This window comes from Rutilus rutilus (assembly GCF_951802725.1).
Source record: "Rutilus rutilus genome assembly, chromosome: 5".
NCBI classification, from domain to species: Eukaryota; Metazoa; Chordata; class Actinopteri; order Cypriniformes; family Leuciscidae; genus Rutilus; species Rutilus rutilus.
Genome location: NC_140213.1, coordinates 48,195,121 through 48,218,797, shown reverse-complemented (window position 1 = coordinate 48,218,797; position 23,677 = coordinate 48,195,121). Strand labels below are relative to the sequence as shown.

The following is a 23,677-nucleotide window of genomic DNA, read 5'->3' as shown; positions in this document are numbered from 1 at the left end:
TTTTGTACAGTGTAGATATAATGGGTCTTCTGGATGCAAAAATGATTTTCTTACTTTTACTTACATTTTATCTTGCTTTTCAGTACAAATTGGGGATGCACTGATATGAAAATTTGGTAACACTTTATAATAAAAGCATTAGTAAACAGTTAATTCATAATTTATAAAGCAGACATTAATAAGCAATTTAGAAATACAGCTATAAATGCTTTATTATTGATTTAGAAGCTATATATATAATGTGTTTAATAATTGTATTTTCATACTTTATTAGTGATCAATTTATCCTTTCTAAATGAAGTATAGCATTATTTACAAAGCAGTTATTTGGGAGTTGTCAGTGATTCATAAGATCACTTTAGTGTAAGTAAATGTAGTCAATTCAGGTAGTTATAAAGCATTTAGTAGTGGTCAGTTAACTATTTTTGTAAGTTAATCTAAAGTGAGGACTAGTTATGCCTTGTAAATCATTTATAAAGGAGATTTATAGACTCGGTTATCTTCTAAACAGAAAAAGGAAACACACACACACAGTGATACAGAACATACAAATATTTAACAGCCTTTAAATCTCCTTTATAAATGCTTTACAAGGCATAACTAGTCCTCACTTTAGATGAGCTCACAGAAATAGTTAACTGACCATAATACAATTATTAAACGCATTATAGATATGTGTTTAAAACAAGAATAAAGCATTTATAGCTGTATTTATAAACTGCTCATTAATGTATTTTAAATATTTATAAATGAATTAACTGTTTACTAATGCTTAACTAATGATTAGTAGCGTGGAGTTGTTATAAAGTGTTACCGAAAATTTTGACCGATATTGATAATTCTTTATATTTGAAAGCCGATAACCGATATATTGGCCGATAAATCTAAATCCAAATTTTCATATAATTGTTGAGAGCCTGATTACAAAAACAAAAGTCTTACCATTAAAATTCCCAACACACAATTATAATGTTCTCATTGTATGCAGCCGATATGACAGACTTGTGCTGCATGTTGTACTGAACTGCATTTTCCATTTTTGAAGTGATTTCAATCATATTTCAAGCAATTCAAAACCATCATGTTGATCAGTGCGCATCTGAAGTGTCTCAGCTGAAGGAAACAATCCATTATTTATTGTCTTTAATATATATCGGCCAGATTTTCTTAACAATAACATTGAAAATGAACATATATCGGTCGATACCGATGTGGTGGCCGATATATTGTGCATGGCATGCCTAATACGAATACATACAAATTCTTAAATCAAGATACATTTACTTGACAGGCAAAATTACTTATTATTATGATGATATTTAGTCTTGTTTTCTGAAAAACGCATCAAAATTAAGTGAGTTTGTGCTTAAAACATGAACAAATATCAGCCAATGGGGTCAGAACAATAATCTTAATTCAAAGGGAAACCAAGAATATGTTTCTGACCCCATTGGCAAACATCTGTTCTTGTTTTAATTGATCAAAAACTCACTTAATTTTGATGCATTTTTTCAGAAATAATATATTCAGTCATTTTGCTTCTCAAGTAAATACATCTCGATTTAAGAATGTTTAGATATTTGTAATAGAAAATGTTTTTTTTTTTGTTTTTTTTTTTACAGTTTATAAAGCTCTGCTCCTCATTTGACCATTTCTTAAATTACGGCCATCATGATAAGCATGAAATGCACACAATCATCTATTTTATTAATCTTCCATTTACTGTATAGTGAAGATGGACTGCAGGTTTCTGAGCTGAAATATCAACTGTTTAGCATTCTGGTATTGCCTTGTCCCAGTGAAGGATAAATGCAATGCTGGCCTAGATAGTGATCAAACGAGGTTTAAGATTCTGGAAGCTGCACATCAAGAGTTTACTACACACAACACACTAGACTATTCACTGTAAAACACTGCTGCGCTTCCCAAAACATCAAAAGCACAAGGAGATCATAGAAGGCTTATGATGCTACCAATCATCTAAAGTCTGCTTAACTTTGAAAAATAAGTTTATATGCTTTTTTTTTTAAGCATGCATTTAGGGCATGTAACTAACTAACTCATTAATAAACGTGCGTTGAGCTTTGTGGACGTGAAACACACAGATGTTTTACCTCTTTGTGGGCGTCACTGGAGATGCGGTTGGTGTAGCGCAGGACTTCCAGCTCCATGTCCGTCTTTAGCAGACGACTACAGACACACAGAGACAGAGATGATCAGAATATATTCATGTGCATATGAAGATATAACATCTTAAAGCAATAAGAGGCTGTACGTTACAGTGATACAACTTAAAAACTGGTGGACAACTTTAATACAATAATGCAGAGTTCGACGGATGCGTTCACACTACTTTTCAAAGTTTGGGGTTGGTAAAACTCACCAAGGCTGCATTTATTTGAACAAAAATACCAGATTTTAAAAAATATATATATATTATTACCATTTAATATTTATGGTATGTTTTCAATGTGAATATATAGTAAAGTGTGATTTGAAAATGGGTCTTCTGGATGCAATTTGAGGTCATATGTGAGATACGTTACACTGCAAAAATGATTTTCTTACTTTTACTCACATTTTATCTTGCTTTTCAGTACAAATTAGGAATGCACTGATATGAACATTTTGACCGATATCGATAATTCTTTATATTCGAAAGCCGATAACCGATATATTGGCCGATAAATCTAAATCCAAATTTTCATATAAGTTTTGAGAGCCTGATCACAACAACAAAAGTCTAACCATTAAAAGTCCGAACACACAATTATAATGTTCTCATTATAATTTTATGCATTTAATATTTGTGGTATGTTTTCTATGTGAATATATAGTAAAGTGTGATTTATTCCTTCTTCAGTGTCACATGATCCTTCAGAAATCACTCTAATATGATGATTTGCTGCTCAAGAAACATTTATGATTATTATCAGTGTTGAAAACGGTTCATATTTTTGTGGAAACCGAGATTTACTTTGTTTTTCAGGATTCTTTGATGAATAGAAAGTTCAATAGAACAGCATTTATTTGAAACAGAATCTTTTGTAACATTATAAACAAGCATGTAACATCTCATTTGATCTTTTTAAATGTGTCCTTGTTGAATAAAAGTATCAGTTTCTTTTTAAATCTCACTGACCACAAACGTTTGAAAGGGAGCGTGTGTCCCGCATGTACACGGGCTCATCCGGATCAGGAAGTTTAATGAAGAACTGAACATCTCTGCTAAACTCAGCGGGACTGACGTCAGGGAAATCAGCACTTCGTCTCTCGTTCGAGTGTTTTCTTCACCTCCTCTGTCTATTCCTGTCGAGCATCTTCGTTTGTGTCTTAATGATGCCGTCTGCATTACTGAAGTATCTTGACATCACCTCCTATGACTCAGTGTGAATGTGCCAACTTACTAATAACACGTCTAAATATAACACCACACACACACACACACACACACACACACACACACACACACACACACACGAGAGCGGTAACCCATGGTTACGATCAGCCATGTGATTTTTATCAGCATCTCTATTCCAGAGCACTGAACGTTTAACTCACGGATCACGGGATCTCGTTCATCAGGAATTCTACAGTAAATATAGGGTTTGTTAAACAGAATGAGGACTGATGTTAAACACATTTATTCGTCTGATTTGACAACTCGTGTTGTTTGTGTGAACGCCTTGATCAGTCAATATTGACACTGTTTATTTTTTAATGCATGTTCCCGGTCTGTGAATAATTCATCAGTGCAAGTTATTTGAAATAAATATATTTTTTTATCTTCGTTTTTCATAAGTTTTTCAGCTGACATCACTATCAATATCTCAGCTCAGATATATCAGTATAAAGCAGAAGTACACCAGATTTCAGAAGCAAATCAGGCTGTGAATGCAGTTTTACTTTCAACCACTATTTTTGATGGGAACCCGCTTTTCTAAAAGCACTTACAGACTTACTAACTCATGGAGATATTAGTAAATAATGTTTGTTTCAGAAAATGAAGGGTATTTACTTGTCTAGATTGATTATCAATCCAAAGTTTAGGGTTCGTAAGACTTGCTCACCAAGTTTATTTGCATTTACAGTAAAAGTAGTGTGAGAAATATTATAACAATTTTAAATAACTGTTTTCTGTTTGGATATATTGTCAAATGTAATTTATTCCAGTGATCAAAGCTGAATTTTCAGCATCATTACTCCAGTCTTCAGTGTCACATGATCCTTCAGAAATCACTCTAATATGATGATTTGATGCTCAAGAAACATTTATGATTATTATCAGTGTTGAACAGTTGTGCTGCTGAACAAAAAGTGTCTTTCAATCCACAAATTATGATGGAAACCAGCTTTTTTGATCACATACTTTATGCAAATCTATCAATAATTCACCATCTATATCAGAAAATAATTGTTTTGGAGAATAAAGGATATTTACTTGTCTAAACTGATTTGAGCCTGCAGAAAGGTGTCAGCCTAGGGTGTTTGTCTGGTCTCAGTCGGACACGAAGCTGGTTTATTTTGCCCTGTCGACCAGCTCAAAAGCTATAGGACGAGATGACCATCTTAGGCTGTTTCTCCAGTGACGGAAACACGTGGAGAAGCAGACGGCAAATTCTCTCTGGAAATCTTTTGGGTGATAAGTGAAGGTGAGGAAGAGAAGGAAGCGACAAAGTTAGCAGGCGACCGTAATGAGCCGCTTTCCAGCGAGTAATAGAGGAGGGAAGCTAATGCACACGACAGCGAGAGAAGCACGAAGACCATTACACAGGCCTTACAGACCTGCCGAGAGAGAGAGAGGGAGAGAGAGAGAGAGAGAGAGAGAGAGGGAGAGAGGGAGAGAGAGAGAGAGACAGAGACAGAGAGAGAGAGAGAGAGAGAGAGAGAGAGAGAGAGAGAGAGAGAGAGAGAGAGAGAGAGAGAGAGAGAGAGAGAGAGAGAGAGAGAGAGAGAGAGAGAGAGAGAGAGAGAGAGAGAGATACACTTACACACTTCTAAATTGTTCACAGAATTCTGAAATGTTCTATAAACTGTTCAACCTTTTTTTGTACTAAATGTTCTAAATCCTTTCTATGTTGTTTTGATGCTTTGGCAATACAAAATGTATTTTTTTTGTCATGCCAATAAAGCTTTCTGAACTGAATTGAATTGAGAGAGAGAGAGAGAGAGAGTGATTGATGGCACATTGTTAGTGATGTGGTCGAGCGGCGTGAGAGTGAAGAGCTCTCGGTCATGACCGTCTGGTTCTGCTGAGACGAGCTCAAGCGTTTCACGAGCCTCTCAATAAAGAGCATTTTGTCTGAATTCCATTTGTTGAATATTTGTTTGATGGGAACCAGTTTTCTAAACACACTGACCACAGACTGACTAACTCATGGAAATATATCAGTAATTCACCAGCCGTATCAGTAAATAATGTTTGTTTCGGAAAATAAAGGGCATTTACTTTTTTACTTGATTGATTGAAATTAGACGTTTAGTTGATAAGATTTGCATTTACTGTAAAACAGTGAAATATGATTACAATTTAAAGGGGTGGTTGAATATGATTTGACTTTTCTAACTCTAGTTAGTGTGTAATGTTGCTGTGTGAGCATAAACAACATCTGCAAAGTTACAACGCTCAAAGCTCAAAGCAAAGGGAGATATTTGCTTTTACAGAAATCCCTTTTTAAGGACTACAACAAACGGCTGGTAGAGACTACACCACATTCCTCCCGGGTTAGTGACATCACCAACCCTAGAATTTACATAAACCCCACCCCCTGAACACGATTTATAGATTATCAAGACAGCATATGCTAATCAATGACTAGAAGATAACTACACATCAGCTTCATAAATTCATCAACTAACCATTCAGAAATGTCCTGTTGCTTCTACATGTTGTCACTTCTTCTTGAGTCTCTCCATTATTGTCTGACTTCGGTTTGAACATAAAAGGCTAAACGTTTTCAGTGCGTGTGTGTGTGAGGTAAAAGGACACAAGCTCTTGAAGCTCCGCCCCCTGTGCCGGGAGCAGCGGCTCATTTGCATTTAAAGGGACAGACACAAAAACAGTCTGTTTTTGCTCACCCTCAAAAAGCGACAACTTTAACATGCTATATACAAATATCTGTGGGGTATTTTGAGCTGAAACTTCACACACACACTCTGGGGACATCAGAGACTTATTTTACATCTTGTGAAAAGGGCATTATACCAGCCCTTTAATAAAACTGTTTTCTGTTTGGATCTACTTAAGAATGTAATTTATTCCTATTTTCTAATATGATGATTTGATGCTCAAGAAACATTTATGATTATTATCAGTGTTGAAAACAGTCGTGCTGCTGAACAAAAAGTGTGTTTTTGATGGAAACCAGCTCTTTTCTAAACCACTGATCAAATCTATCAATAATTCACCACCTATATCAGTAAACAATTTGTTGAATATCAATTTTCCCGACAGAAATTCACCTTATATGAAGATTAATATAATGAAGCAATCCGCTTTCAGTAGTGTCTGAATGCTTAATGATGCTCCGCTAATTAAATACAAGAGTGATTAAACAAGCTTTCTCAAACACATTATGAAACAAACTTAAGATGCAATGACAAGCAAAACACAAAGAGATGAAACAAACTTCACCAGTAATGAAGCGCCAGTAATTGCCCTCTAGTTTATCTTTCATCGGTGATCAAACGTTTGCTAATTGGAGTAACTGACAAACTTGCTTTGATTTTGTTAATTGGACTTTAGTAACGAGCGCAGGTTTTGTGCTTTAGTTATTAAGACATCAATCATGCATTGGATGCAGAACAAACGTCTAAATCGTGTGAAACACACAGTGTTAAACGGATCAAATGTGTGTGATTTAAATGACACTCACCACTCCACAATCACAGGGTGCAGCAGGGAATTATTCACCTGAAACCTGCAATAACATGATCAAAACAACATGAAAATATGTCTTCATTTCCAACATGGCATTTATTAGTTTAAAGTCCCCCTGTAGTCAATCACTGTATCCCTTAAAACTCGTCTTTGATCCCAAAAATGACATATTTCAGAGTTTTTTCCTTGAAAAAAAATAAAATCTTTATGACTTAAAATATCTTGAATGTAACTCGACACCCTTGCCTCATTTAGTATGCATGGTTCTATGAATATGCAAATGAGCCCCGCCTCCACTCATTCACTCAGCTCAGAGAGCCACTGGTTGACGATCACACGTTGATCTGATTGGTTACAAGGTAGTTTGTGACGTCAGAAACACCAGCGATTTCAAAGTGTGTTTTTGAGACTGTCTTTGATTCACTACAGTTTTAATGGTGTCGACTTATGAACTTACTAGGGGTGACCCCGAATAGTCGAAGATTCGATGCTTCGATAGGAGCAGCCTGATTCGACTACCGATCTCACGGTCGAATCTTCGCAGAGCTGTTATGAAACGAGGATCATGCCACTTCGGCTATATGAGGGCGCTCAGTGTCTGATTTCACATAGAACTACCGGTTTTCTGTCAATACGTTAATATTCAGCCTATTATGATAATGCTGTATATAAAAATGTGCAAAGAAAGAAGCTTTTAATAAATATTTTTTAACGTGCGTGAATAAATCCAAACACCCCGTGACAGATTTAAGTTTCACTTTCAATCCGTGACCGTCAGAGGAGCGTCTTGGTGGCAAGGATTTACATCTTTAACAATGTCTGGGATAAGAAAATCTAAAGTGTGGATGTACATCATCAGAAATGATATTCTCCAAGGCTGGATTTAGCATCAGGAAAACCATGATCGCACTTCTGCCGGCCAACGTTAACAAGTTGGTTTTCCACGGGACATTCTAAAACGCTTAACGTGAAAAAAGCTTTTAAAACGCTTAAAAGGCACTTTAACGTGTTACACAGTACACACTTTATTAAGAAACCATACTATGTGATGAACCCAGAATATGAACGCAATGCGTTCCTCCTATAGTAAAGCGTTTTCATATTTTTATTTAACTATTTTAGGAGATTAAGTTGTTAAACGTTTTTCACGTTAACCCCCGGTTTCACAGACAAGGCTTAAGTCTAGTCCTAGACTAAAATGTAAATCTGAGCTATTTCAACTGAAAGAAACTTGCACTGACTGATCTTAAAACATGTCAGTGCATTTGTTTTGTCTTAAGATGCACACCAGTAATGCCTTTTTCTAAGGCATGTTTATAAAAATTACTTAAACGCCTAATTGAACTATGACCTAATCCTGGCTTAATCTAAGCCCTGTCTGTGAAACCAGGCCTAAGTGTTTTAGAATGTATTTTATCCGCGCGCGCTAAAGACTCCAGCGGACACAGAGTGAAAGACTGGATTTGTTCTCTCGATCAGGTAATGTTAGGGTACACGTGATCTCAAAACTTTTCAGCCGGTTCTAATGTGATTTGTGGATGCTGTGAACATGTTTAGCTAAAAAGACCGGATCCAGATTAGCATTTATTGTTGTTTCTGCAGTTAAAAAGACAACGTTGAAAATTCTGGCTACTATCGTTATTTTAATAATTTCTTTATTTTAATTTTATTGATTGATCTGTCAGGGTTATCTAATCTAACTATTTGTGGCTTGTGTTTTGAATATTATGTTCCCCTGCACTTTAGGCATTTTGCACTCATTTGCTCCTCATCTTGTGACTTAATTCTGATTTATTTCGTTTTGTATTTTTATTTACTAGAAAGGTATATTCTGTTCTAATTTAATTTTGTAATTTTTGTTTATTTTTTCGGTGCATCAATGTTGTGCTGTACTTAGAGCCTGCTCGCACAGGTAATTTAGCCGATTTAATTTGATTTGCATGTGAAATATAAATCCTGTCTGCAGTGTGGCCTTTCTGGAGTTATTTATGTTATTTCTTGACATTATCCAAAATGTTTGTATAGATTTTCTTATATATTTTTGTGTGATTTTCTGTACTTCACGGCTTTGAAATGTTAAAGCCCCGCCCCCAGCCCCAGCCCCAGCCCCATACACATGATTCGACTATTAGTCGACTATAGGCAAGACTTGACGATTCTGATTCGACTATGAAAATCCATAGTCGGGGACAGCCCTAAAATTTACACATGCTTTGTCTTAAAGGACATTAAAAACACCACATAGACACATAAACAACATTAAAAGCTGGATTTACACCACAGGGGGACTTTAACATTTCAACCCTCCTAATGTTTGTTTGTACTCTTAATACCGATGACATTTGCTTTGAAATTTTGTATCTAATGCAATAACATTCATTCATTTTAAATAATATTTTCTCACGTATAAATGTTACAGTAACAGGTAACAGGTGAAGATCTAATCACTAATCCCTCAAAATGTTTCTCATTATGAGTGTTTCCGTGCATCAGGCTTTTTATCCGAGCACATGGAGGACACGTGCGCTCCTTTCCCTGGAATGAGTTTCAGGAACAGAACTCTGAATAATGGATGAAACTCACTGGCTGATGCCTTCAAAGGAAGCCTCACGACAGGTGCTGCCGCTATCAGTGTTCAGTCCCCGCTACACACACACACACACACACACAGAGACAGAGACATTAAACCTGCTCATTATCTCTCTATCCAGAGTCATAGAACAGAAGTAAAATCACACTGTTACTGGCAGTCTGGATGTCTGAATATCACAATTCACTGTAATTCCTAACAGAAGGAGACTTATGAAAACATACCCTGGCCACTGCATGCATATATATATATACACACACACACACTATTAAGTTTTATAGTATATAAATTTATAAAGTATTTATAAAGTAATTTTAGTTTTTTTTATACTAAACTATTTACAAATTTTTTATTATTATATATATATATAAAAAAGTTAAATCATAAAAAGGTATACATACAAATATAAATGTATCTATCTATATACAAAATCGTAATATATTGATAATGTAAATATAATAATATTATTATAATATATAATTGCCATTATTATATTAATAATTTTATTATATTATAATTTAAGAATAATATTATGATTACAATATAATTTAATACAATTATAATTTATGATATAAACATTTAAATAAAATAATAAATACAAAAAAATTATGACTTAAAAGGTGAAACTAATATATTATATAGACTCATTACATTTAAAGTGAGATATTTCAAGCCTTTATTTGTTATAATTTTGATGATTATGGCTTACAGCTTATGAAAACACCAAATTCAAAATCTCAGAAATTTTGAAAATTTTCATAAGCTGTAAGCCATAATCATCAAAATTATAACAAATAAAGGCTTGAAATATCTCACTTTAAATGTAATGAGTCTATATAATATATTAGTTTCACCTTTTAAGTTGAATTACTGAAATAAATGAACTTTTGCACAATATCAATTTTTTTTCGAGTTTCACCTGTATATATATATTTTATGTAAAATATATCAGTGCTGTCAAATCGATTAATCACATCTAATATGAAAGTTTGTGTGAAAATTTGTGTGTATATATATATATATATATATATATATATATATATATATATATAAGATATATATATAGATATATATATAGATATATATATAGATATATATATATATATCTATAGATATATATATATATTTTTTTTGAGTGAATCTCTTGACTGAATGATTCAGTGACAAATACATTTTTAACAGTCACTTGTCGCCACCTACTGGAGTAACGATGTAATTGATCGCCATCTACTGGTGTAACGATGTAATTGATCGCCACCTACTGGAGTAACGATGTAATTGATCGCCATCTACTGGTGTAACGATGTAATTGATCGCCACCTACTGATGTAACGATGTAATTGATCGCCACCTACTGATGTAACGATGTAATTGATCGCCACCTACTGATGTAACGATGTAATTGATCGCCACCTACTGATGTAACGATGTAATTGATCGCCACCTACTGATGTAACGATGTAATTGATCGCCACCTACTGATGTAACGATGTAATTGATCGCCACCTACTGATGTAACGATGTAACTGATCGCCACCTACTGATGTAACGATGTAATTGATCGCCACCTACTGATGTAACGATGTAACTGATCGCCACCTACTGATGTAACGATGTAACTGATCGCCACCTACTGGTGTAACGATGTAATTGATACAATGGTTATTTGAAGTGCAGTGCTATTTTCAAAAGGTGATTTACTTTTTTTACTTTTTTTCGCTTCCGTAGACATCAGTGTTTATATCCGTATTCATATCCATATTGTATTTGGCAGTGCCAATACAAATCTAAATGTGCCGGTATGATTTTATCAAAGGTTTAATAGACACAGGTGAATCGTTGTTGTTTAGGAATGAGATCACATGGGTGTTTGAACTGAGATTGAGATCTTTTAACGATTAATCATGCAGCTCTAATATACATACATGCACATGTATATAATATTAATATTTATACATTATATTAATGTATTTAATGCAAGTATACAGCATTAATATTTATACATATTTACTCCAATTAACAATAAAAGATATGGTTGCCATCCTGAAAAACTTGAAATAAAGAAGAAAGAATTTACCAGTGTAAGGAGGACACTTGGCTTCATTTTGCTCAGCACATCAGCAATCTGTGAAGAAAAGCTTTCATTAGAGTGGATAACTTAAGCGAAACATCTTTCGCCTCTAAGAATACCAGTGAAAACCCCAGGACGCCACAGACAGGTACACTAATGAACAAAAGCATATAGCCTTTGAGGTGAGATTTCCTCATGAAAGAAGAACCAGCGGTGGTGGCAGACATCTTCACACACACCTTAAATGTCAACCAATGAAAGAATGAATCATCAATAATCTTCAGCCAGCTCTACTGTGTGAACAAAAAGAGCAAAGGATTCTGGGAAAGAACACCTGAGCTGTCTTATGTGCTCCAGACTATATTACCTCAGGGCAGATTTCTAAGCAGAATCCACATTTCTGCCTGCAAGCTCTACCGAAATCCATACTGAAGACACCAGCGCTGAATATTAAAGGGATATATTTCTTCAAAAAACGTAATTACTCAACCTGATGTTGCTCCAAACCTGTAAAAAAAGCTGTTATTTATATGCACGGACCACAAAGCATTATTAAACATCTCGTTTTGTTCATGCAAAAGCAATTATTCAAGAAAGTCCAGGCTCTATTATCGAAGCTGTCATGAAAACAGATTGACCAATGACAACAGTTTGATGAGTAAATGAAGCTTTCAGCATCTCTCTCCGTCCTGAACGAATGATCCCAGCGAGAACATCAGATTAATGCCACGCGGGGGGGGGGGATGCTTAACGTTCCTTATCCGACAAATTATAAACATGCCATGTCTAGAGAATATGAGCTGAGGGACAGATCAGGAGATGCTCATGGAGTCAAAACTAGATATGGCCAGCGTCGACTACACATACTTACTTTACTTTTATACTTTATTGTCAAATTTTCTTGCATAACAGTGTCTATGTTTACAACATCCAACATCCATTCTACATCGACATCCACTTAAACCTCACACATTATGCATTCAATACAACACTTATGCATCTACAACACCTTCACAATACTCTTGATTTCTGATTAAGTGTTTTTGTTCAATGCTAAGATAGCCTGGTGCACAAAAGAGTGTTTCAGCCTCACTTTGTTAAATCTGGGGACTCTATACCTCCGCTTTGATGGTCGTAGTTCAAACTCTATATCCGCTATATTATTAGCCAGCCTTAGCATAACACAGCCTTGTATACTGTATACAAAATCATTCAAAACTAATCAGATATTAAACCACTGGTAAAATGGGCTTTCAGGAAAACTTGCTGCCTATGCAGTTTCTAGTCGAAACCATTTCTGACCAGAGAAAAGTTGTTTTCCCTTTTGCCAAATCGGTGGGAAAACTTCAACACCCATAATGCACTGGGAGTATTGCCGTACAAACCACTCCCAGTCTGCTATGAATACGCTTGACGTTTTTTTGTTGTTGAGTAAAACACTGTAATCGCATACTTCCCTACTACTGTATATAGTAGGCGAAAAACAGTATGTGACAAAATAAGTATGTCCGAATTCACAGAACTCATAAAAGAGTACCTGGGTGACCTACTACTACTTGATTGTGAAATGTTACTATGTGACGCAACTGACGCTGGTAGGTCACATGATAATCACAACATAGCGAATGATGTATGGGTCAATGACGTGACGTGTCATTTTTTTGTCCTAAGTAATAATAATAATAAAAAAACAAATATATAACATCCAAAGTATGTAAGGTAGTACAACTTGATCTCTTTTACTGAATCCAAAAGGTTTTAATTATATTTGACTACATATAAAGGTATTTTAAAGATTTTGAAGTGTCAAAAGGTCATTCGGTAAAACCGATTTAGTAAATATTTAAATGGCATAATATTGTTTTTAATAACTAAAAGGAACTACAATAATACAAATATACAGCAGATAAGGCTCTTTTTCTCCTTTCCCTGTGCAATGTTTTACTTGAATATGTTGGAGTGTTTAGAGCAGTCCAATAAATGATTACATTTATGAGATCAGTGATAATTGTATTTAATATTTCTTCTGTGGTACACACTATATACTATCTCAGCATCAATGTCAAATCAGTTTTTAACTTTCAAATCAGTGGTTAAACCGAATGACTTTTTTGGTTTGTTCATTGATTGTACAAACCACAAAATCTTATTGTTAACACCTAGGTAAACTAAAAAATGGTTTCAAATATAGTTATATCTCCATTCTATTTTTTTACACTTTTAAAAACCTTATTCGTTAATGACCCGTATACGTTCAGATTACATTCATACTATCTAGAATGTAATTTTTAAGCGCTTGTTTCTTATTCAAAATAAGTACTTACTCAAGACTCAGACCCCGGGCCCTATTTTAACGATCTAAGCACATGGTCTAAAGCACAGGGCGCAAGTTCACTGAGGGCGCGTCCGAATCCTTTTTTGCTAGTTTAAGGACGGGACAAATGGTCGGTGCTCCCGGTGCATGGTCTAAAAGGGTCGTCTCTATTCTCTTAATGGGTAATGGGTGTGTTTTGGGATTTACGTGCGTTAAACCAATTAGAGTCTCATCTCCCATTCCCTTTAAATGCCAGTTGCGCTCGTGCCATGGCGGATTCGCTATTTACATGACGGAATTTGATAGTGGAAAGACCGAACGCATCTCAGAGCGCAAACGGATCTGCTCGTGCGCGAGGTAAAAGTCCATCTACGGGACAAGCCAGATTCATTCCACCATATCTTTATGTACACAATAATACTCTTTTATTTTGTAATCCTTTTATTTGAAATATTTGGTATGTTCTGCTGTGCGTCTCTGTGTGTTTAATAAGCAGAGTGTGGACCCGCCTATAGGCGTACATTACTAACATGCTCTTTAAATAACAACAAAAAAATATTGCGCCATTGATTTTAGACCAGGTTTCAGTCGGTCAATGGCTCAGTCTATTTCTGTTCCTCAAAATAGCAACGGTCCAACAATGCGCCAGAACACACACTTCGTTCTCAGACCAGCAGCTCATGGGCACAAATGCATTTGCTATTTAAACAACACGGCGTAGGACGTGAAAATGATAACTGCGTCGGGCTGAAACTAGCAAAACACACTTGCGTCGCGCTCGGCGCTGCATTGAGCCGGGTGTAAGATAGGGAACCCCTTCTTGCTTTAGTAGGAAATAAGTCTTGGTAAACTTTTAGTCATAATGGTGTTGACTTGTATTGTTCCCGAGCGCTAGAATTCGAATAGAGTAAACGTTTGGCAGGAGTGAGTTACTTTCGGTTTCCAGTGAAGGATCCAGCGGATAAAGGCTGCAATGAATCATAAATATGGAGAGAACGCTGTGAAGGAAAATCTGAAAAACCTCTGGGTATCGTTGTTTACGATTCTTATCGATTCCAATAAGGTTAAAATAAAAATAAAAATAAAAAATAATTTATATACTTTATATTTAGTCTTATTGCAAAACATTTAATTGTAGCTGAATATCATGAACAAAAAAAAATCAACAGGTTAAAGAATATTTACACAAGGAATGTTTGCCTGTGGTTTTAAAAATACCATAGAAAAACAACAAGCCTAACTAATATAAATTTCAAGCATTAATAAAGACAAGTAAACACTCAGTAATTAAAAAAGAACAAATAAACAAATTAGCAATCGCAACAAATAGACACAACTGAACAAAGATACGATTGAAATAAACAGTGTTTTGAGATTTTCATGCACAGCAACTAATCAAATGTAAAGTAACACTGCACTTTACAAATAAAATATACATTAGAAATATAGTTACAAAGGTTATTCAGTCTCTAACTAATAATCAACAATACTCATGTATTACTCTTAGTTAATGTGCATCTTAATATTTACTGATACATTTTTAAGATAAAAAGTCGCATCTGTTAATATTAGACAATGAACTGTGAACTAACATGAACATTAAGGATAATAAATGCTGTAAAACATACAGCATTAACTAATGTTAACAAATTAGAGAGTTAGCTAAACTTTACTGACCAACGGCCTAATAATTGATTTACTCACTGAAACCTCGTACCTGTAGAACAAATGCAGACGGCGTGCAGCAGCTGTTCATCATCTTAACGTTTCAGAGCTGTAAATATTTGATTATTTTGTAAGCAGGCATAGGTTTGACTTATGACTCTGAAAGAAAGTCAGAGGTTTGCAAATAAAAAGGTGCAAAAATATCAGGAACACTTTTAGGATTATTAGTTCACATGAACTAACAATGAACACAAAAACAAAAATAATTATATATATATATCTTTGTTAATCTAAGTTAATAAAAATAATGGCTTTTGTTAGTTCAGACTGCATTAGCTAATGTTAACACACAACTTTTGATTTTAAAAATGCATTAGTAAATGTTGAAATTAACATGAAATAAGATTAATAAATGCAGTATTGTTTTTTTAACTCATGTTAACTAATGTTAACAAATGTGATTATTGTAAAGTGTTACCACAATATAATTTGCATTGTTGCATCTCCATCTTAAAAAACAAAAAGCAACACCTGAAGGATTGTTTTCCCTCCAAGCTTGAAACAATTTAACATTTAAAAAGCAAAAGTTTGCAAATAAAAAGGTGGAACATTTTCAGGAACTCTTTATGGTTATGATTAATGCATAAGATAGATAACATGAACTAATAATGAACAATACATATTTTACAGCATTTATTAATCTTTGTTCATCTAAGTTAATAAAAACAGTGGTTCATGTTAGTTCAGACTGAATTAACTAATGTTAATGCACAACTTTTGATTTTAAATCATTTGCACTGTTGCATCTCCATCTTAAAAAACAAAACAAAGCAACACCTGAAGGATTGTTTCCCTCCATGCATGAAACAATTTAGCATTTAAAAAGTAGTTCAGGCGTAACTAAACTGATATTTCATGATGCGTAGTGGTGATGATACCAGATTAACTGCTAATGTGTTGCTTGGCTGTGGGTGAGATTGACCTGATGTGGTAAAGTAGTTTAACCCATAATGCATACGGGTGATCATGTGACACCAGTGCAAAAACAGTCAAACTACGAGGCCTTTTATAAAACAGACTCATCGCTACACAAAGAAATAATGTAAAGCAGCTGCAGTTGTGCAAATACGTCAACTATAGCAAACGCTATGACACACGCGTGATTTAAATTATATTGTAACACTTTACAATAAGGTCAATGTAAGTAAATGCATTACCTAATATTAACTAACAATGAGCAATACATCCGTTGCATTCAGGGATGCACCGATATGAACATTTTGGCCGATATCGAGAACCGATAATTCGTTATAGCTGAAAGCCAAAAACCGATATATATCGACCGATAAATTTAAATCCAAATTTGTATTTAATTTTTGAGAGCCTGATTACAAAACAAAAGTCTCACCATTAAAAGCCATGTCCCAAGCACACAATTATAATGTTCACAATATAATTTTATACAGCCTATGTGCTGCACGTTGCACTTTACTGTATTGTTCTTTTTTGAAATTATTCCAATCATATTTCAAGCAATTTGAAACCATCATGTTGAACAGTGCGCATCTCAAGAGTCTCAGCTGAGGGAAATAATACATTATTTATCGGCTTTAATATATCAGCCAAATTTTCTTATCAGGCCGATAACGATAATTAAAAAAAAACGACATATATCGGCCGATATCGATATGGTAGCCGATATATCGTGCATCACTAGTTACATTATTTATTAATCTTAGCTAAATGTTCATGGTTAGTTCATGTCAGCTCAGGTCCATTAAATAATATTAACAGATGCAACTTTAGATTTTAATAAGGTAGTTTAAGCTAGTAAAAAGTATAAGCTTGAAACATTAACAAGGATCAATAAGTTATTTCTAAGTATTTTTAAAAGTTGACAAATTAAACCTTATTTCAAAGTGTTACCATAAAAATAATACCTAGTCTTGTATATAACCAATAAAATCTTGCACTTTGTCTTAAATGGATCAAAAGACTTGAGATAATTTTCTTAATTAAGTAAAACACACTGAAGAGATGGCAGAGGGCTGAAATATTGCATTAATCAGAGTTCTGAAAAATAAATAAATTAATAAAACACGACAACACCAAAACTGAGACTTTTTAAACAAACTGCTTAATCAGAGATATTGTTGAGAAAGCGGATTATTGAAGACATGGCGAAGGAAAAAGTGACATGCTAAATGATAAATGGGCAACTTTTAAAACATTTAAACAAAAATCCAAGTTTAATTGAGTCTGGCAGCCGTGTCAAACACCCTTCATTAATCTAATTTTATGAGTGATCAAGATTAATGGTTTTAAAGTGTCAAAAAAATCAATGTAAACAAAATCAATAGTGTTTTCATTTGACATTCTCGCCGACTGAGCTGAATAGCAACACATCTCAATGTAAGTGGAAAATTACTGTCATTAAAGCAATCACTACGTGCCTGATTGAATATTACGGAGGAGTCAAGCAGCTGCGAGTGCAGCGGGATCAGATCGGGACAAACGCCGGAGAACCGAGCGTGATCCCAGAATCATGATCTCATGTGACTCTGCTGTCAAATGTGTGATTTAAAGGGATACTTCACCTCTGGAAAGATGAATGTGTATTTAAAATGGGTCATTTATGTAGAAGAAATGTGAAATTATTTTTGAATTTGGAGCTTTCTAGACTGAGAAAAGCCAGAAAATGTATTTTTGGCTTATGTGGATGAAAGACAACAACTCCCAGAATGCACTTGCTTCGCTGCCCTAGGAGGCCACTCCAAAGCCACGCCTACCGGTAAGAGCGCGCAGTTAAACAACAAGACAAGGCTACAAGTGAGTCTCCGTGACGAGTCTGCCCGGGATTTCGAGATCGCCCAAAATGTCCGGGATTCGGCTTTTACGTTCTACAGTCGCCATTCATCATGTTTACTGTGGCGAGCAGGACGAGGCTGAGGGTCGCGGGAGAACGGCGCGAGGCCGGTGGCGTGATTACCGATGAGCGACACCTGTGAGACGCACCGGTCTCGTATCTCTCACGGAGGAGCGGGAATCTTCTTAGCAATGTTAAAACGCACATCACTTGTTTAGCGTTCATGTAAACACCACATTCAGACTCACCAATCGGAGTGAATTCAGTTAGATTGAAACAAAAGGTGTGCATGTAAACAATGAATGGCGACCGCAGAAAGCAAAAGCCGAATCCAGGACATTTTGGACGATCTCAACGGACAGACATGTCCGGGAAAAAGAGGATGGTAACTCCTACTACTCAGCTTTCTCCACAGAACAAGAGCCTGCTAGCTTAGCTTCCGAAGAAAGATGGCTGACACTATGTGTACATTCTGTGAGTGAGCTCCCCCTATGGGCGGGTTGAAGACATGCGGGACAGCTCCCCCTACTGGCTGGAGTCTCTCGCCTCTGGCCAAAAAATCCTCCGATGATGCAAAATGGCGATTTTTTGCGTCAGAGGATTTTTTTCCAGACAAAAAATACATAAATCTCTCGTCTCAGGGGGACATGAGGGAGGAAAGCACGGTCACTCGAAAATACTACAGGTTTTCTACTAATACAAAGCTTAATGCTAAATCCTGAAGTATCCCTTTAAATGAGATGATCATACAGTAAGAATTAAAATTGCTTTCAATGAGGTTCCATTAGTTAATGTGAGTAAATGTAACAATGAGCAATACATCTGTTACATTTATGGATACACCGATATGAACATTTTAGTCGATACCAAGAACCGATAATTTTTTATATTTAAAAGCCGATAACCGATATATTGCCCTATAAATTTAAATCCAAATTTTAATATGATTTTTTCAGATCAGGACCGAACTCATGATGTCATGTGACTCTGCTGAGCTTGAACTCTCAAAAAAATGAATTATCTGCAAAAAATATGCATTTCTACACCATTAACATCACTAAACAGAACTGCAAAAACGACAGGCTTTCTGAAATCTCCAGTTTGCCATTGGATGGACAAAAATGCTAAAAAAAAACAATGGAAATATGGTAATTGACATATGAATGACCCCTGTATAAATGCAGACGCCGTGCAGCCGCAGCTGTACATCATCTTTACGCTTCTGCGGTTTAAATATTTCATCGTTTTGTAAGCAGGCTAGGTTTGACTTATGACTCTGAATCACTTATTTATCATTCAACGCCACATCCGCATCAAATGCTTTATTCATGGCAAACTCAAGAGTTATACAATTGAAAGTAATCACAATACACTGCAAAAAAGGGTTTGTCTTGTTTTACAGTACAAACATCAAAACACTCTTAAATCAAGATGCATTTACTGGAGAAGCAACATTACAAAAGATCAAGAAATCAAGCTAATTCAAGGGGAAAACAAGACCACTTTTCTTACCACTTTGATACTTGTTCCTTGTTTTATGCAAAAACTCACTTAAATTTTGATTAGTGTTTTTCACATAAGAAGATTTTATTTCGCTTCTCCAGTAAATGCATCTTGTTTTAAGAATGTTTAGATATTTGACAGAAATACTGAGGAAGAACATCATTTTTTGCATTATTTTATAATTGTATACAATAACTTAACAATAATATATCTAAAAAAAATTTATAAATAAAATAAAATAATATAATATAATATTATATATATATATATATATATATATATATATAAACAAACAAACAAAAGTAACAACAATAATCTTAAAAATAACAGTTGTATAAAATCTTTCAATTTGATAAAAATAATATGTGTGTTTATTAGTGTTCTTCCTGAATAAAAACGTTGTGTAATATAATTTAAAGCAGGATATGCAATAAAATATGCTGCTTTACAGTCTAGGAAGAAATAAATAAATAAATAAATAAATAAAGTTACTTAATTAAATATTTACTTCCCCTTTCCGTGTGACCAATTCGACATCTCGTACGTACAGTCAGGATGAAAACAATTGTAAGGCATTTCATTTATAACTAGATTTACTTCTAATGAATCTGACAGTAAGTCATACAGGTTTGCAAATAAAAAGGTGAAAATTAGCCATATATTTGTACAGTATTTTACAGTATTATTAAAACTGCATTAACTAACAGTGCATTAAAACACACAGTCTTTAATTTTAAAAACGGAATCAGGCTTCTTGAAAATCTCCAATATGCCAACAAAAAAGATGCTCAAAATGAAATGAAATCAACATATGCATGTATTTGTTTTTGCATATTAAACTGAAGTTTGCTTTAGCAACAAACAAACCATCTTATGATTAAGTTTGCATAAACTCAACAAATGCGAGGACTCTGAAAGTCAAGCTTGCGTTTATTATCTATCAGCTGAGGGCAACGAAGACGAGGGCGTTGTGAATGTCACGGACCCTCAGCGTGTCGTGAATCCCGATGCGGACCGTCTCAGGGTCTGTTAGCGCTCGGGATTAAACGTGCCGTGTTTGTGGGTGTTGTATTTGCCTTGGAGATTTCATTTGTTTTGTAAGATTACAGATATCTCCCTGTGTTTTCTGCTCGCAGCAGCTCTGTTTGCCTTCTCAAATGATCTGTTTAAGCAGCGCTGAGAGGATCCTCAGGAGAAGGTCATTAACGCTCAGGCTCACAGAACAAAAGAGCTGAGGAGGAACTGAGAAGCACTTGTGCATTCGAATGAAAACGGGAGCACAGAAAACACAAAACGCAGTGTCATCACCACCACTATATAGCCTATATGTATTTGAATATATTTGCATTGGCCAGAAACCATTCAAATGGAAGTATCGACAGTGCACTTTTTTCCGTTAACAAAATTTCAGACCATAAGGATGGATAACTTGCTTTCTAAACATTCTGCTATCATACATCAGAGTAAAAACTCACTAAAGTGCCCCATTATGCCAATTTAAAGGTCTCGATTTACAGTCATCCAAGGTGAAAAAACACTATCCACTGCAGCATCAGCTCTTTTCTCTCAGTGTCTGAAACGCTTCCATCAAGGATTCAGTCTCTCTAAGCTCCGCCTCTCTGAGAGCTGCTCTGCTGTGATTGGTCAGAAAGCGAACGCTCATTATCATATCTGAATCTCAGCTCTTGATCACAGTGATACGAACAGTGACGATGGCGTGGGTTTTACCGTATCAATCTCAGAAAACAGCGTCTTCTCGACACGAACAACACGAACCAAACTCTCCCAGTCTCAGATACAACTACAGTGTTTGAGGGCGGAGCTAAGAGACGCTGCTCAGCCAATCAAGACCACAGGCTGGCATTATGCTAATTAGTTACAAGTGAGAATGGAATTACTTACGACACATCGCTAAACTCTTAAAATCCTTATTACCTTTTGTTTTACTTATTTGGAAATGAGACATTTGTACCAGTCGCACTGAGACATTTCAAATGATATCAAAATGTCCAATACTCGATGATAATCGTTCACATTAAACTATACATTTTCTTGGGTGAATTCAGGTGATCTGAGCATGAGAGAGAGAGGGAGGGATGAGGGAATGAGATGTAGATTAGGATGACTCGGAGGTCTCGATAGCGCTCAAGGAGGAGTTCAAATGTTAATTTCCAGAGAGGTCCTCTGTCCTCTCAGGGTCTGATCGCTCTTCAACCAGACCGTCCGGCGTTTTCTAATTTCTCAATTCTTACACTTCTTTCTTTCTGGAGACAAAAATGCCATTTATCTGCACTTTGATCTGTGAAACTTTGCAGAACTTTAACATTCACACACTATTACTCTATTACACACTGCATGAAAGGGAATATCCAAAATTGCATAATAGGGGCGATATAATGGTAACGATTAAAGCTTCTATTGATGATTCTTTTAGAGTTCTGAGGAAGAAAGATCTCTGGAAACGTTGTTCCCTCCACATCAGCACACGGACAGAGACGCTCCACAACCATTAGCGGAACCGAATGTCATAAAAAATGGAAGCGATTCTAAATAAAAAATAGATTTAGATTCTCAACCCTCGTCTAAACTCTTGGTTTCTCGTGGCCGTACAGTGAACTCTTCCATATCCCTCGTTCCTCATTTCGCCATTCAAAAAACAATTTGTTCCCATTGTGGCCGTGACTCATGTCCCTCTTAAACTGAATATCCAGTAATAAAGGAAGACGAGAGGTTACATTGTTACGTAGGATCAGCAGGAAGTGAGACTGGAATTACTGACGACTCGTTTCAAGCAGTTCAGAATCACGTCTTTTCTTTCAGGAGACAAAAACGTATCAATTTATCTTTGAAACTTTGCAGAACTTTTACATTCACGAACAACTATTCACGAAGCAATGGCCAAAGATGGCCATCTGACAGGTCTACATCAACATGCAGAACCCCAACGGGAACATAATAAATCGACTAATATCATTAAATTATCTTTTTAAAATAGCTTTTAGTTCCATTTGAACCTGAAAAACGAGCAGCAATTACAGTGTCAACTGCTCTCTGAGACACTCTGACCTCCGCACAATCACATTTCAAAATGACCCTCATTTAGACAAACCCAAGCACAAAATTCTCAAGGACAGAAAGAGTGCGTCCCTTTTCTCAAGCTTCATCGTTTTATACGGTACATGTCAACTCAAGACAGGAGGAGCATCACCGGACCAGCATGCATTGCAGCCCTGGTCTCATTGAATCTGTATACAAAGAGAACCATTTTAACTAGTGCAGTTTGAAGTGGTCACTGGAGGAGGAATCAATATAAAGTGCAGTGGTTGTCGTCCATCAACTTTTAAGGCGAGACATGGCAGACAAAAACATCGTTTTTTTTACTGGTCAATTTTGAGATTTTTGGATATTTGTCTTCAATAACACATCTTCTTTCAGACTTGTGGGGGAAAAAAGTCTGAAATACACATTTAGGTCTTTATTTTACTACACTTTGTCTGTTTGCGTCTGTAGATTTCTCCTAAATTCAACAAAAGTTGGCGTTGAAAATCCTCCCGCTGCTCCCTGTCATCACACACACCGCTGGAAAGCTCTCTCTCCTGTACAATGCTGTCGGATCCAAATATTGTCATTTCCTTTTTATCAGCAACCAATCGTGAAAGTAAAAGGGCTGAATGCGCAATCTCATTGGCTGATGATAAATCTTTAAAGCCCGTATTCTCAAAATGACTTTTCTCTCATACAGTCTGAAATCTCCACTTCAGTAGCACCAAACTCTCCAGTCTTGTACC

At 35.5% G+C, this 23,677-nt stretch overlaps 1 protein-coding gene across 1 annotated transcript in view; it reads right to left on the bottom strand.

Annotated features, from left to right (window-relative positions):
* Positions 1 to 23,677, bottom strand: part of LOC311290896 (xaa-Pro dipeptidase-like) — an 80,016-nt gene that overhangs the window by 42,187 nt on the left and 14,152 nt on the right. Inside the window, exons 5-8 of the mRNA XM_084409639.1 lie at positions 11,548 to 11,595; positions 9,464 to 9,525; positions 6,876 to 6,920; positions 2,115 to 2,190 (exon numbers count right to left, since the gene is read on the bottom strand). Coding sequence (XP_084265765.1) covers positions 2,115 to 2,190; positions 6,876 to 6,920; positions 9,464 to 9,525; positions 11,548 to 11,595 — 231 coding nt within the window. The remainder of the gene's footprint in view (positions 1 to 2,114; positions 2,191 to 6,875; positions 6,921 to 9,463; positions 9,526 to 11,547; positions 11,596 to 23,677) is intronic.